Genomic DNA, 17,295 nt, shown 5'->3' on the forward strand with positions numbered 1-17,295 from the left:
GCATACACCCTCATTAGCATATTAGGGGCACACCTTCAATGGACTTTTGATATTTTTTGAAATATGATTATATAATTATAGCATCATTATAAAACCGATCTCGTATCCAACGCCTTTACCACTTTTTGATTTTACCGACGGACGTTTAATGCAACCTTTTGCGAGCACCATTAGAACTATCAAAAAGCCAGTTAAGGGACTGGATACTAGTTTGATTATAAACAATAAAATTTGAAAATTATGACCGGTATCGCACTTAAAAATCACTTTCAGTTTTCAAATTTGAGGGAATCCCCTTTTGTGCCAAATATTACGGTGGAGATTGTAGACCTGGGCCAAAATTGTTTAAACTACAACAGGTCGAAAAGATTTGACTTTGTCAGGGCCTATGCGCGCAATTATCAATTGACGTGTCTAGGCTAAAATCGAATTATCCGACTTTCTATTGTGCGCATGTGTAAGAAAAAAACACATATAATTAATACCTCCAACATAACTTGTATGGTCAAATCTTTCTTTCTCAATTAGTAAGAGGTACTTATCGCAAAATGTTAAAGTAATTAAATTTTTATTGCTCGTGCGACTCGAGCCAATACATCAAAAAGATTTACTTTTGTAAATTTGTATTGCGACTCTGCAACGAAAAATTATGTTGATACTGCCAACACTGCTGGGCCTTTACGCCGCTTAGGCTTTCTTGTTCTTATAGAAAAAAACTTGCACTTGTTCTCAAATCAACAAACATCATCAAGCTCGTTTCCTCTTTCTATTCAAAAAATGACGTCACGAAAAATCTCTAAAACCAATTCTCTGAAAAGAAAAACGCATCGTAATAAATGCGTGTTTTATAATCTAATGATGCATTATTGAAAAGTATAATATTTGCTTACATCAATTTTTGAATTTATTCTATGTGCCATTGAATATACATGGTATAGAACTTTCTTAGATCATTCTTAATATGTTCTCAAGCGAATGTTTAAGTTGTTGAAATTATTCTACATCTTTTTTGGTCATAAACATAATGCAGTTTGATGTTTTTGTTGTCTCGGTTTTATCAATATTGCACTATTACTTGATATCAGGTAAAAATAATATCTCTGGCCGGGGGGGGGGTGCTTTGGGGGGGAAATGATATACTGAGATATAGAGGAGATCGGATATCTGGGTTAGAGTGAAATATTACTGCGGTAAAGCAAAGCAAAACTCAGGGATAACTTTTTCTTTAGCTTGAAGATCATTTTTTCTTAGATATAGTCAAGTCTTCTTCGTCACAATCTACGCAAAGAACACAAGCTTCAAAAATGGAGCCTGTCCAAAATTTTTGGATCAAAAAGTGGATTCACGAGCCTGTCAGCAGTAGCATAGAATATTTGTGTAGGAGGACAGATTTTTATGACACGTAATCATTACAATGTCATAAAAATCTGCTCTCCTACACAAATTTTACGCCCCACTTGTCTACGCTACTGTGTCAGATATTTTCAGAGCCTAAAAAAGGGACCCTGCTTGCTCAGTACCACGTCCTCGAACCTCATTTTACCTGAGTTACCTTTGGGAGGGTATATAATTTTACCAGGTTCTGAAAAGTTTTTTATCGTTTAAAATTGTAACATATCAATGCCACTAATGATTGGCAAAAAGTTTTCTCTCGTTTCCGCCCGAAATTAGAGACGCAATCTTAATTGAGGAAAATATTCGAAATTAGCTTAGTCTAGCAAGCTAGACGACTAATTTATACATAGTAGAAATAAAGCAAAAAGTAATGAATGGAACAATTTTAGTCGTCTAGAAACCTTTGTGCACTAACTCCAAACAAAAGAAAAGTGTCAATATTGCAATTATAATTTTTTCCTGCTCAAAATGATTCTTGAGACAAAAAATATGTGTGGATTTGTGTATTGAAAGTTTTTCATTCGAGTTGATTTCGTTTTGAGAGTTTGTTGTTGCTTGATAAATTGTTTTCTCGCTACGCAAGTTTCTACGTAGCTAGCCCCTGTATCTATAAGGCTGGAACACCGGATTCTTCCAGTCGTTTATACAAACTAAATCCCGTATTATTATTATTATTACTATTATTAGTATTGGTATTATTAGTATTACACGCATTATAAACGACTCCAGTCTAGAATTAGCTGAGTTTAAATTGTAAAATGGATTTTGTAATTTCCCGTAAATTAATACACGATTTTTCATAAGAACATTCACAATTTTTGAAGCCTTCGGATGTTCTTAACGTTTTGAGTTTTAAGCCTAAAAATGTTCTTAACATGTTCTTATTTTGACTATTTTGTGAATATTTTTGACCATTTTCCTAAGAAATTTTCAAGTCCACAAAGCCTTAGATTGTTCTTAACTTGTTCTTAACATGTAGGCCATTGAAGCCTCATGGCCTTTTATAGTTTGTTTTTATAAAAAAACGTGTATTCTATCATTTCTGTCTTTATTACTGCTTTCATAGAACTGCTAAGTTATATAATTAAGGTCTCGTTTAGGTAATTGATACTTGGCTCCAAAATCACATTTATCTGCCAATTAGGAGACTATTTAATTAATACAAGCTCAAAAATGATATGCAACATCTTGTAATTACTAGTGATATTCCACTAAACTTTATTTTCTCATTATTAAAAGTTGGTGTATAAATGTAGTCCCGGGGATGGGGACATTCAAGGTAACTGACCTACCATACGTGCGGCCCTTAAGGGTATATTTCTCAAGCTTCAAATCAGCAAAGATGAGAAAAATTGCACTCTAAGGGTGTAGAATTGCCTGAAAATGGTCAAAAAATTTTAAGAAAATGCACCGTAAGGGTAGATTTTCGCCCAAATTTTGAGCCGCACGTATGGTCGTTTTTGAATGGAGTGCCCCCCCCCCGGAGTGTATTTTACAGTTTGCTTTCCTTTTAAAGCTGCAAAAACATTTACAGCTAAAGAATCAGTGAGGATTTCGAAGAAAAAAAATTTCACCAAGTGGGAATGAAATTCTTTATAATTCTCCGATGAGGATGATATTTCATGGCATTTTTATCACAGTGTTTAGATATATAGATAGAGTCGAGATTTATAATAGCCACATTCTTTTTCACTGTTCAACATATTTCTTTCACTGGGTCTAATGCCAGCTGAATCAATTATCTTTGAACTGAAGAAAATATTGGAAATAGTGGACATTCATGTCTACGGGGATAATTCTCTGTCCGGTATTTTGAGGTGGATTTAAGGGGTCCCATCAGGTCTCTCGAGGGGGGAGGGTGTTACTTGGTCAAAAAGGGTACGGGGATGTGGCGCTGGTCAGGGTACCTTTTTCATCTCCATGAGTCCCAGGTAGGGTCGCAAAAACACAAAAATAGAAAAATCAGTCCCTTGTAGGTACCTTTTTGGGGGAATTTGGAAAAAGTTTGGAAAATTTTCGAATTTCAGTCCCATTCAGGGTCACTTTTTCAAAATAACGAGTCCCACGTAGGGTTCATTTTTCGAGCTTCAGCGGCACACCCCGTCGGTCGGCAAGGTCGACTATTACACAGAGGTGCTATATACTCTATCTTTATCCTCTTACATACAGTCTCATCAACCGGCCCTTGCTCACAGTACACGCGCGAGAATGCAACTTCACTAACCAGAAGTGTAAAGAACGTTTTATCTCCTGGCGCAAATGGTCTATGTGACATTGACTTTGATGGATCAACTTGGTATCGGTTCACCACTAGCACTGGTCAAAATCAAATGATTCCTACACAATGTCCCGCTAAGAATTCGTGCGGTAAGCTTTCGGAGGAGGGCGTACAGGGTTTGCTATTTCCGAAATACCGTATAATCTTGCTAGAATTTCCGAAATTCCGTAAAAAAATACTTGAAATTCCGATACCGATTTTTTTGGGTATTTTTCCTCATTTTGACTAATTTTTCATCAAATTTGATTTTTCATGTATGAATTCCGAAAAAGGGGAATAAAAACTTTATAATACCGAAATTCCGAAGCAAAAATTCATTGATTTCCGATACCGAAACAATTTCAGCATTTCAAAATACCGAAGGAATTTTGCCCGATTTTCGAAATTCCGATGAAAAAAAGGTCGTTTTCCGTAATTCCGAAATACCGTACGCCCTTCACCTTTCGGATTCGATTGTAAATATTCTCTTATTCGACGTTCGACTATTCGATAAGCTCCCTCATTCGATGAAAATATAATATAGTTACTATAATGTAGTTTACGCTCTTTAATTCGACATTCAACTACACCATACGCTCCCTTATTTGATGAAAATCCCATTTTCCTTGAAAATCGAATTAGAGAGTGTCAACTGTTTATAGTGGCTATTTGAAAGTTCTATAATTCGAATCAATTCTCAGTTTCAAAAAGGGGAAGTCAAAACTTTCGATAGTTCGAACTTCTTTTTAATTCGAATAAATTAGATTTCCTATTCGAGCTTGAATTAACCAGAGTCAATTATAGGATAAAAATACCAATTTTAAAGAATATCAAAGCTGGTAAGTTCAAATAACATCTATTTAACATCCATTATAAACTTAGGTTTTGTTTTTCTTTTCAGGGACACAATATCCAATATGGCTTGATGGTACTCACCCACAAATTACCAATCAAATTTCATCGGTCAAAGTTTGTGTCCAAGTTGAAGGAATATGTTGCTTTGGATCGTGGACGATTGAAGTTGTAAAATGTGTCCAGAAAAATGAAGACTTCTTTGTCTATAAGTTGAGTGCTCCGACAATTGCCTGCCCTACAAGTTATTGTCTTGGTAATGCTGATTCTTTGGTCTAAACTTTCGCGCGACATGAGCGAAAACTTTTTGACTTTTTTGTAAGGTCATTGGTGTGTCGGTTGAAAAATGAAAATGAAAAAATGAAGAAATTCCATTGGTCGAATTTTCTTCAGGCAAAAAAGGTTACGAAAAAAATTGTCGCCCGTTTCGCGCGAAAGTTGAGACCGGCCTTAAGTGTATAGAATTACGGGTGAATTTTATTGGGCTATTTCAGAGAAAAATTTGTCCCCCCTATGTTGAGTGGGTCTTTTTTTGGGATAGGTGACTCCCTGGACTTTTTCAGGATCCCCTTGGATTTTTTTTTCCTTTTTTGGTTCACCCTTGATTTGATCAGACGGGATGGAGTTTTTATAAGATACACTGATTTCCCTGGATTACCTCATTTTACTGACCACCCTGGATTTTCAACCTCAAAAATCAGACCCCCTTCTTGGATGTTTTATTTTCTATTCCACCCCCGGACGACACACCTCCTCAACATAGGGGGTGCAGACTATTTCTGGAATAAACTATTACGATACAATGGAGTCTCTTTAACTCGAACCTCTATAACTCGAACCTCTATAACTCGAACCTCTATAACTAAAACAAGTTTTACGATCCCTTCACTTAACAATGCCTTATAAACCTTACTCCATAACTCGAACAAATTGTGTTTGAGTTACGGAAACTCGATTGTATGTGCCCATTGAGTTTAAAGCCCGAAGGGGCTACAGTAGAATCTCTAACCTTTCTCAGGCAAGAAAAAGTGAAGTGTTAAAAAATGCGCCGTATTTTTGACGACAGATTGAATCTAGCAATTCCTTTGTTTACGATTGATATTTTTTTCGAAATTTAGCGGTAAATTTTAGTTTCAATCTGTCATTTGTGTAAAAACCAGGCGAGCCGCTCAAGGCCGCACAACTTTGGTAGGATTTGTTGACTTCAAATCCTACCAAGGAGATTCCCCCTTCGGGCTTACACTTCATTGTATCTGCCACTTTGTTATCATAGTTAACCGCCCTTGGACGTTGAGTTAATTATAAATATATGAATATTGTCTATTATAGAAAATGAGCCACAAGTAGTTTCGACAACAAAGATGTTTTCAACCATAAAGGCGACAACCGCTGTAATCACTACCAAGGGGTCTGGTAACCAAGCAACTCCAACCCCAATGCGCATGCTTAATTCTACCACAGGTTAGAAAAGTTTTCTAACTATGCCAAACCACGAATTAAGATTTCATATAATATGCTAATGAGCATATTTTTGCAAACAGCAAAAAAACAGGATTAAGAGACTAAAAAACCCTCCTAATGCTATTGTTAGTCCGGTGGGGCTGCTTTAAAGTTTTTGAGAACAAATTTATTTATATGACGGCATTTGGATATCAAACGAAAAGTTTTAAAGTCTATTCTGGTCTGCAGATTACACTAGTGCCATATTTGAGGCCTTGGCGCAAAATTTTAAGGTTTGACTTTTTATTCTTTGGAAAGATTGCGAAGATCCCCCCCCCCTAGTCTTCGTTTCGGCTTATACATCAATATTCAAGGATTATACGACGCCCTTCTAAAGGCTTGGGGCACGAGAAGTTTTTTTTGCGTTGGTGCAATGCAACATATGCTCCATCCCACCACGCTTTTCGTGTCTCCACTCAATTTTTTTTCAATAACATTTGTGCTTCTCTTAGCTTTTGTCCCATGAAACTAAAAAAGAAACCATGGGACACGCACTTTTTTTCTTGTGTTGGTGGAATGGAGCATGTTGCATTGCATCAATGCGAAAAACACTTCTCGTGTATCCAAGCCTTTAACGGCTTACCTCTCGTTTTTAGTTTCATAACTGAATGGCGTCATCAAAAATACCAGGGAGATCATTAATTTGTTCTCTCTTTGTTGTTAATTTGCAGAATGAGATTTGATGGAATTCATGATATTCATGACGTAATGTTTTCTACGGAAAGACCCCGGTTTTTGCCAGTACTAGCAGATTTTATACAACTTTTGTCTAGTTTAAACTTGTCACTACTGGCTAAAACCGGGGTATTTCCGTAGAAAACATTACGTCATGAATATCATGAATAGTTTAGGATAATTTACGAAACGCATGCTTTCTCTTACATTCTAATGAGATGATGCCATGAGATAATTAAAATGCAAACAAGTGGGAATATATTCTTTTAATTAAGGAAGTTTTTTTTCATTTGGAAAATTTAGTTTTGTGTGTCGCTGTAAATCGTCGAATGAATGAAGAAAAAGTCTTGACTGGAGAAATGTATTTTTGAAAATATTATCTTTTTTGTTTTGATCATAATTGAAAAATGGTGGAGAATAATTTGCGATGCATTGCTTTTGTTGCAGTATTGTTTTTTGTATTACAAGGTATGTGTTTTGCTTATGTCTTGGTCCAAACTTATTTCCTTCTGTTATGTCCGTGTAATGTTATACATTAGATTATTCTCCTCGGAAATATCTTTCCAACAATAACTATATAACATAGTATGTATGGGTGCTGAGAAAAGGTCAAAAAACTAAAGTGTCCACATACTTTTGATACAGACTTTAAAAAGTAATCAGCATGCTTTCCGCAAAGATATCTTGGAACTCCATTAAGAGTAAGTGGGAAATGAAGACCGAAAGAGTGGCACCCCCAACAGTTTGGGTAGAAAGTCTTCGAAAAAGGAGCTTCCACAAGTTGCCTCAAATTGTGACTACTCGAATTCCCTTATTCCTTTGAAAACCATGAAGTGATCCCTAGCACATGACACAATTATTCTTTTCTTGTCACGCCTTGTTAAAAAGTGCTCAAAAGTGCTGACCCGTTGAGAATTCTTTTAGCAAGTGGAGCTAGCTACCGTGAGATCGGGTAACTTGCATCAGTGGAGGCTAGCATGCGTAGCCCTCAAATGAAAGACCTGGCTGGTCATTAAAATACAAAAATAAATCAAAACAAAAATGGTAGAGTAGAGCTGCAAGTGGAACTGCGTAGTTGTATTTTAATGACCAGCCAGGTCTTTCATTTGAGGGCTATGCATGTTAGCCTTCACTGATGCAAGATCTCACGGTAAATACCACCGGAAACGAAAAATCTCTTGTTTTGTTTGATGAGGCTTTTGAATTACATTCTTACAGCTCAAAAATCCCAGTGCGGGGGATTCCTCATGTTATAATGTATTTAGGTTTACTAGTAGAAATAAGATACTTCAGTTAGGTTTTTTCCCAATATAGACCTTGGACGACTATTTGGCTATTTTTCCCATGACAGGAGGCTCGTCGGGGTTCTAATACTTTCATGTGTTTATATTAAATTCACATGAAAATATTTCAAACACGACTACTAACTTTACACTCGATAGTTTATGCCACAATCTGATTCTCAATCAGGATAAAAGCAAATTTAGTAATGATGAATCATTAAATGATGCTGGATCATTATCATTGACCAGTTAAGTACCTGTTGGATGAGATCAGATCCCTCCGTTTCTTTTAGTTCTGTGTTCCTTCGTGAATGCAACACCGTATCTTCTCAATGCCAAAAATAGACTGTTTGAAAAAACTTCCATCCGCACATTCGCAGCACCTATTTTTGGCTGCTCTGGGGATTTGGCTGCTTTGGGGATCTGGCTGCTTGGGAATTTGACTGCTTGGGAATTTGACTGCTTGGGAATTTGACTGATTGGGATTTATATACTGATGACGTAAAACGCACTGGTAAATACTTAATAAGGTTTCCCCTTTATCTTTTTTCAAACAGGAATAAGAAACTAGAATCTAAAAATTTCTGATGATTTGATGAATTTATTAACGTCAGTTATTAAGGAGAAATAATTTCCTGTGTTAAAGTTTCCTACATTTACTCTATACGTTTTGTATAAGAATGGTATTTTTCCGATTCATCATGAAAATTCTTAACTTTTTGGGGAAAATTATTCTGATATGTTTTTAAGGTATTCTTAGGCTTGGATCAAATCTTGGGTCCTTTAGGCATTGCTAGGGAATAATTGTCAATTTAATGGTGGAATATCCTACAAATTACATTCTTTATGTTCTTTTGCAAAAATCCCGTGATGCCAGTAGTTTATTTTTCGGCCAATTTCATCATAAATATTCTTATAAAGTATAAAACTAATTATGGTGACATAATAATGTAAGTTTTACAATTCTTAAAATAAATTATCAATAAGATCCTTGAAATACCGTGGATTGTTAGTGCCATGTACAAACTACTTATACTTACAGGTTCTAAGTCAACTTAGAACTACTAAGTCGACTTAGAAGTGCTAACTCAACTTTAGGAGTGCTAAGTCAACTTAGGAGTGCTAAGTCAACTTAGGAGTGCTAAGTCAACTTAGGAGTGCCAAGTCGACTTAGGAGTGTTTAGTCAACTTAGAAGTGCTAAGTCGATTTAGAAGCACTAAGGATAAGTATAGGGAAGAAGCAGTGGGTCCTCCGTTGTTGTGTATATAGAATGGGTACATATATTGATGTGCAAAGTGAGGGGGTATGCAATGTTATGTACGGCAATATTGGGTATGTTTTGATGTGGACAAGGTATGAAAAATGTGTGTAAAGTCTGTGGTGGTTGTCTGGTTGTCTGTTTGTTGTATAAAAAGGGCTCAATAGAAGCTTATTATGATTCAACAGATTCGAATAAAGACCTTCAAGGAATCAATGATAGACAAAAGATTTTGTGAATAAAATACATAGATTAGGGATCTTTTCAACTCAGCCAATGCCGTTTTCAATTTTCTTTCGGGTCCAGACCACTTTTTACATTTCACTAGATGTGCGTAAATGATTACCCGCGCTTTTTTTCTAAGTTGACTTAGTACGTACTCCTAAGTCGATCGACTTAGCGCTTCTAAGTTGACTTAGTATTCCTAAGTTGACTTAGCACTCCTAAGTCGACTTGGCACTCCTAAGTTAAGACTTAGTGAAATTTAGATACTTGAAATCATAAATTAAATACTTTAATCAAATAGTAATAAAATAAAAAACATGAAATAAATAGGAGGCTTAAAAGCTACAAACGATTAAAGGGGCAATGTTTCGCTTATTTTTGGCCATGCAGGTCTTTTGTTTTACATGTGTTTTATGTATTGGATGATACCGAAGGCGACGCTAAGTAAAGTCGATGCAAAACAAAGTCGATAGTGGGTGTACGGCTCTATATCACCTTTGCTCATCTAAACTTTTTCTATTTGATAATTCACAGGAGGTTTAAAACAATTAAACTTTATAACTTTATAATTTCCAGAAACAAACGATGGTATTTTGGTGTTTTTACCGTAAGTAGACGGCGATTTTGAGGACATGTCAACTTTGCTTTTTTTATTTTCCTTTCGAATTTTATAAGAATGGTGTAAATCCATTTGAATCATGGATACTCTTAACTTTTTTGGGAAAATCATCCTAAAATATTCTTACAGTATTCTTAGACTAGATTTAACATTTAGTACATACGTCTCAAGTATAAAAATGGCATTTTCATGGTTTCAGCCCCCCCCCCCCCAGAAATCTGAAGGGCACCTAGGCCAGTTTATAGTAGCAGTGGGGGGCTAATGTTTTGTAATTTTTTGGGGTTACCTCTTCATTAAGGGTACCTAGCTGTCTTGATGCAGGCTCTGGGGGCTGGTTATATTTTCCAAATCGAATATTTCAAAATATTTCAAAATATTTCAAATTATTGAATTTTTTTACCCCAGCACCTAGTTTCCCATCCAAATTTTCTTTCGTTTCCCATCACGCCAGCTTTTGCTATATTTTTCTAATGTGATTGTTTTGATTTACAGCCGCCATCTTTATGGCATAACAACAAAGCTTATTAGCAGGCGTTCATTTGTGAGCGCTTCCCACGCTATCAAAGAGAAGCTAAAACGTCAGGATATAAGAGTAAACAAACATGGTAGCTAGTTTTGTTTTTGGCTCTGTTTCACACTCATAACATAACTGATAACAATCTTCTGTAGACGTTTTGAAATCTTTACTGGTACTAATATTTATTCCTTGCTGCATTCCTGTATATTATATAATAACACTATAGTCTTGTTTCTTCTTCATCATTAGAAAGATTTAAAAATCATTAAGATTTTAGGAATGACAAAAGAACAAAAAGTGTCAATTCAAAAAAATTATCGGCTGAATAGGGGTACTTAACTCAAAGTAATTTCTCAAGGGGACCTAACTCGTTGGGGGCACCATGCTTCAATGGGGGCACCTGAAAAGTGGGCTAAAACCATGATTTTTGTGAAAGGAGTGAGCCTTACTTTGGGATTATGACTATTTATAATTGAAAATACTCTAAGAATGGCATTCTTAACTTGGTATGACTATTTCTAATTAAAAATGCTCTAAAAATGGCATTCTTAGCTTGAGTAGCAAAATTCCATGATGGTGATATTCTTAGCATTATGTTCAATTTTTTGGCCATTTTCATCATGGACATTCTTATAAAGTCTATTCTTATAAAAAAACGTGTACATAAAACTTGCTTACATTTTCTCTTGTCAAACTCTTGATTACAGATTCCTTATTTAGACTTGGGCACCATAAATCCATACCTCCATAATGTTGACGGTGTTACTTAAACCTTGAGGTTGTTCAGCATAAAAAGCATCAGCATACCTCATACACGAAAACATTCTTCGTTTTTTACCCTCTAAATCACCTGTTAAAATGAATAAAAGCACAAATATATTGATTTGATTTTATTTTTTATTCAAGACGTCTCGTATTCAGGTCAATGTCCTCAGATGAAACACCCCTGTCTCACAGCCCCGGTGAAAGTTTTACCCTCGGGGACAAAAATTTCTATCAAAATCCCATTGGAATAGAAATTCTATTATTCCAATCTCAAAGGAGCAGGAGTTCAATTTTTAAAGTGACTTTTTAATGGATTGAAATCAAATTCGATTTCCCAATGGGGCTGAAATTTTGGCCAAAGTTTCCAGCGGATCAACCGGGTCTGTGACACAGGGATGTGTTAAAAATATTATATATTTTTTAAACTTTGGCTCTAAAAAAGAAATCTAAAAATGCTTGATACAATGGAGTCTCTTCCCGGGGGGGGGGGCAGCTGGGCAAAAGGACCGACGGGTATGTGCGGGTCCTAAGGGTACCTTTTCCAAGATGTTTAAAATGCACTGTAAGGGTCGGAAAAACTAAAGATGCACTGTAAGGGTAGAAATCTCAGAAAATTCTTGAAAAACAGAGATATTTTGACCAAAATTTTGACCATATTTTTTGCACGAAAGGGATCGAAAATTTGGGGGAAAATGCACTCTAAGGGTATGATTTTCACTGATTTTTGCTGCACTGTAAGGGTGCAATTTTAAAAGCCAATTTTTGGCCCGCACATACCGTCAGTCCGTAAACCCAGTGCCCCCCCGGGAGTCTCTTTTACTCGAACCTCTATAATTCGAATGCTTCCTTAATTCGAACTAGTTTTATGGTCCTTTGTGCGTGTTCGAGTCGTAGATTTATAAAGCCCGAAGGGCTAGATCTAGATCCAGATGTCGATCTTTAAGCCATTGTAGGCAAAAAAATTTGATATCGGAAAAAATATTGCCGCTATTGTTTTCGAAAACCTGCGAAGCTTCTGATTGGTCAAGCGTTGAAATTCTATTGTAATGTCACGTGATTTAGGTAGGATTTCCTGCCTAACCTCGGCACATTTTTCAGCCAAAGTACGCCATCTAGCCTAAGTTTTAAATCTATGGTTCGAGTTAAGTAGACTCGAATGTAATTGTATTACCTGTGTTTGCAAACCATATATAACGATCTTGTGCACCGCCAACAGATATGCTAGTAAAGAGGTCCATGTTATTGTTTCGCATGTCTATAAATTGTTCAAATCGATTGACGAATACTATGTAATCCACAAACACACGCGATTGAAATTCTGCCTTTTAAAAAGATGATAAAAATGATAAATTAGTGAAACAATTAATGCCCGCTTTTTAACAACAAGAACAAATGATATGAATTCATATACGTTTTCAACGAAATTTTGCAGTTCTCAACTAAGATATTGAACCAGATCTAATGTAGAATTAAAAAGTAGTTGATGTTGAAGAATTTTTGTGTTAATTTAGGGAAAAAGAAAATTTTGTGTTGAAATACAGCACCTCTGCCTCGCAGCCCTTTTCCCAAAGTGTGGACAAAAATTTCTGTCAAAGTCCCAAGGAGGAAAGGAATTCTATTCTTTTCAAGCTTAAGCAAATTTTCTGTCCGGGCTGGGAGTCCCAGCGGGTCTGTTACACAGGGGTGTAATGATCGAGTAACCTTTCGTTAATTCTTTCCGTCGTAAAAGCTCAAAATGTCAACATCTCAGGCTGTACTTTCTTATTATGAGTTATTTGCAGACTTTTATATGTTGGGTTATAAAGACCCTCAAAATAATGGTCAGCGAAACCCCAAAATGTAGGTGAAACGTTTTCGTCAAAATATCAAAATTAGGACAATGAAGTTTGAAATGGTCATCTAGCAGGTGGTCAGGTGAAATAATTCAACGCTACTACTTGAAATTAATTTTAAACCCTCTGTGGTGTATTTCATGCATTTAATCATTACCTGAAGCATTCTTACCTTCTTCTGTGAGTAGACCTCACTATACCAACTGTAACGACTTTTCTTGTTAATTCGAACGCTAATACATCTTTTCAACCGTAGTCGCGCGGTCAGGCGCGTCCGACTTTATTATATTTAATTATCTTCCTAAACTCGATTCGATCCTTTTTTTACACCTTTTTTTCTATTGTCTATAGGTGTGGAAAAAAGACTGGGAAGGTTTTAGATTGATAAAACGGACAAAAATATGCCCACGCGGTCTATAGAAGTTGAAATACACGGGTTGCAAAACTGTATCAATGCAGTAAAAACATGTGATTACTCGAAAAAGTTCACGTGATTTTATTCCCATGTTTCGCTACCATGTTTCTTACTTTACAACACACAGCTGATAACATTAGTTTTCGAACCAATCAGAAATAAATGTCATGCAACAAGCACATAAAAATGTTGGGTAAAAGCGTGATTTGTCTTCAGAGGGGGGGGAGGTTGTAGGGGTTCGAAATACCGTTTTCCCGTCAAAACTTTTGCTGAATCCCGGAATCCCGAAAATGGAAAAAATAATAACACCGTCACACCGGCTTGTACAGGGCAAAAATGTGCCTAAATACCGTCACCGTCTGATTTTAAAATACCGTTTTCCCGTCTCTTTTTTCGTCAAATCCCGTAATACCGTACTAAAAAGGGCCTATCGCGTCACACCGTAAAAGTACAAACCCCTTCAGACTTTAATCTTGCAACCTGTGTATTTACAAGAGTTAAGCTTGGGACACGAGAAGTCTTTTTCGCGTTGGTGCAATTCAACATGCTCCATCCCACCAATCTGAAACGCTTTCTTGTGTCTTCTTTATACCAATAAAAGTGAAATCCGTCGACAAGACTTTTGATAACATTTGTTTGTCTCTCAGTTCTCTCACTTAATCAATTTTGCTCCATTGTCTCAGGGACAAAATCAATGTGTCTTTTGGGTATTTCTCTCACTTATTGTCCCATGAAACAAAAAAAGAAACCATGGGACACGCACTTTTTTCTTGTGTTGGTGGGATGGAGCACTTTGTATTGCACCAAAGCGAAAAAGACTTCTTGTGTCCCCAAGCCTTTAGCTATAGTAACCAGAAAATAAAACGAACCTTGATCCAATGTTTTTGAGAAGCACCACCTTGTGTATGCCATTGAGACGTCTCCGAACCATCAAATGCTTTTGAAGCTGATCCCCAACTGGGCGATTCTGTTGATGCGGTGATTGTAGTAAGGTGACCTCGCAATGATTCTAAATAGAAAGCCATTTTAAATGTCTTTTGAGATATCGACCGTGGTGCAGTGGTATACCATCCGGCTACGGTTCTCAAGGTTGTGTGTTCAAGCCCCAGCCGGGTCATACCAAAGATTCCCAAAATGGTACTTGATGCCTCTCTGCTTGATGCTCAGCAATTAAGAGAATGATCAAGGGTAAGTAGGGAGCAACCCAGGGAGAAAGAGTGGCGCCCTCCCCTTCCTTCGGGTAGATAGCTATCGAAAGAGTACCCGAAAGAGGAGTCTTCGGGTCGCCTCCGACTGCGGTCGTAGACTTACTTACTTTGAGAACATTCATACAGCAAAATTGTGGTGTAAATTGTGCAAAAATTGTTGGCATTATGGGAAAAATGTTTGGTTTTAATTTTTTTCATTTTCTATCACGAACCAGTGTGCAAAAAAAACAGAATGCCCCGCAAATTTCGAATTAGAGTCCATTTTTTCTAAAGCCCCTTATTTGGAACTATGAGACCCAACGACCCAACAAACGAGAGTGGACTTTAATGTAGATAATGCCTTACCAACTGTAATAGATACACAAGTGGTCAGACCATCACAATTATCCACGCAACGTTTATCTGCAGGACAGGGATTGCTTTTGAAACACGAAATACCAATCTAGAAAAAAAGTTAATCGTGTAATAGCGGTTGGAATGTGCAAAAAGGTTATGGGATCTCAATCTCATGCCTAGAACCACCTGCACCACTTTTTGAGTTTACTAATGGAAGCGAGCGCTATCAGAATCATAAAAAGTGAACTAAAGGACTAGACTCGAGTTTTGTGAAACCATATTTTCTTAAATATGTTTTAGCTAGAGAAAGGTTTCTTTTCTCGCCGTCTATCCGTTGTAAATGGACAAAAATAGTTTCAAATATCACCTCCTGAATCTATTTTTTGTTCAAATTTGGCATGGTTAAACTCTGGTTAAGGAGTTTCATAAAATCAGTGTTTTTCATTTGTAATTGTGCGTAAATCCGATTAATCGCGATAGTCAGGTTCGATTTCCCAATCTTTCCGGTTTGATTTCCTGATTTGGTTTGCATTTGCGCTCGCACTTACTAGGATATACTCTTTTAAGGTTTATGTTAGATATATTAGAAAAAGGCTGACCACGATAAAGATGTTTGCATACACGTTTTTTTTTTTATTAGAACACCTAAAATTTGGCTGAGCCTGGATGTGCTTATTTTTTTAGCAATTTTCAGCCTGAAATGTTCTTAGATGCGTTCTTAAATTTTCATACTACTCTAAATCGACAACAATATCATGCAAAATAAAGAGCACTTAAAATTGGTAAAATTTGGACAATATTTGACTCTCGATTTAGAAAATCCATTCCTAAGTTTGATTAAAACTGCTTGAAAAGAGGAAAAAATTGTAGTTTCTTGTCATTTTTTTCCAAACTGAGGCTGGGCATGTTCTTACGATGTTCTTAAATTTTCGACGAATTTCAGCCTCGATGTTCTTATAAACTGGGTTCTAATAAAAGAAAAAAACGTGTAATGGTTCACTATTCAAAAATCACAATTCCTGGAGTTTGAAGCCGTCATTACGGCTGTTTTATTGTATCTAAAATGCATTTTTTAGATTCCAATTTCATTGGATGCGGCCATTTTTAAATTCTTACCGTTTTTCTATCGTAATTTGTTTCGAAATGATTCCAAGTTTCATTGGATGAGAGCGCAGCTGATGAATTTCGTTGTAAGCTGTTCCCTAAAATCTCGCAAATTTGATTGGTCCGCATGTAATTAACAGAGAGACAACCCATATAATACAAACATTTGGTTAGACATCGCCGTAAAGATATTGAATCTAACGTTTTAAATATATCTCCAAGTAATCGTTGACCATATGTGATTTTTGAGAATTCTGCATCAAAGTTTCGACATTGTTTGAGTTGTAGAACATGAGAATAACCAACGGTAATGCAAATTATTAAGATTGTAAAAAATAATGTATACTGAGTATCCAACCTCATAATTTTCTCAGCTTCACATTTTTTTAAATACCAAAAGACAATTTTCTCTTTTAAAAGTCCCTGTTGACGCTGTTGGGTCAAATTTAAAAAAATGAAAATTTAAGTTTTTTCGTGACAAAAAAAATTCCAAAATTGAAATTTTAAATTCGAAATGAAAAATTTATGAACGGTTTTTCGGCGCAATTCATACTTTTTTTACGGATTATAAAAACTGAATCGAATGAAGCAAAATTTGGTTATAAAATAAAAATTCATACTGGGGCTAATTGTCACGATATATGAATGTTAAATTAAAAATAATCGTTAAAAATTATTCACCTTTGTTCTTATGTCTGACAAATATTTCTATTACCCCTGCCTTCCGATTTAAGTTTTAAGCCTAAAAATGTTCTTAATATGTTTTTAAATTCCCCCATGTTATGAGTATTTTTTTCCATTTTCCTAAGAAATCGAGTGTTTTTGAGTCCCCAAAGCCTTAAAGTGTTCCTAACTTGTTCTTAACATTTTGGCCATCGAAGCGTTACATGTTCTTATATAGTTTGTTCTTATAAAAAACGTGTATCATAAAGAAAAGTAATACCTCTTTGGAAAGATAATTTTAAGTAGCTGATTTTAAGATGAAAATGAAAATTTCTATTGTAATACTGGAAAGGCTAGTTTACTTTACCAAACCGAAAAACCCGTTTGACT

General features: G+C 36.0%; 2 protein-coding genes across 2 annotated transcripts in view; one reads left to right on the forward strand and one right to left on the reverse strand.

Annotated features, from left to right (window-relative positions):
* The first annotated feature begins 826 nt into the window (after positions 1–826).
* Positions 827–17,295, forward strand: part of LOC136802798 (uncharacterized) — a 40,646-nt gene continuing 24,177 nt past the window's right edge. The window contains exons 1-4 of the mRNA XM_067059560.1: positions 827–1,085; positions 3,565–3,762; positions 4,554–4,760; positions 5,834–5,965. Coding sequence (XP_066915661.1) covers positions 1,025–1,085; positions 3,565–3,762; positions 4,554–4,760; positions 5,834–5,965 — 598 coding nt within the window. The 5' untranslated portion in view covers positions 827–1,024. The remainder of the gene's footprint in view (positions 1,086–3,564; positions 3,763–4,553; positions 4,761–5,833; positions 5,966–17,295) is intronic.
* On the reverse strand, positions 11,265–16,371 carry LOC136802809 (uncharacterized). Its single transcript, XM_067059574.1, has 5 exons — positions 16,255–16,371; positions 15,148–15,244; positions 14,464–14,603; positions 12,519–12,669; positions 11,265–11,432 (listed from the first exon to the last, which is right to left on the reverse strand). Exons 1-5 carry the CDS (start codon positions 16,369–16,371, stop codon positions 11,299–11,301), a joined length of 639 nt encoding a protein of 212 aa, XP_066915675.1. The 3' UTR covers positions 11,265–11,298.

This window comes from Clytia hemisphaerica, unplaced genomic scaffold (assembly GCF_902728285.1).
Source record: "Clytia hemisphaerica strain Z4C2 unplaced genomic scaffold, Clytia hemisphaerica genome assembly, whole genome shotgun sequence".
Taxonomy (NCBI): domain Eukaryota; kingdom Metazoa; phylum Cnidaria; class Hydrozoa; order Leptothecata; family Clytiidae; genus Clytia; species Clytia hemisphaerica.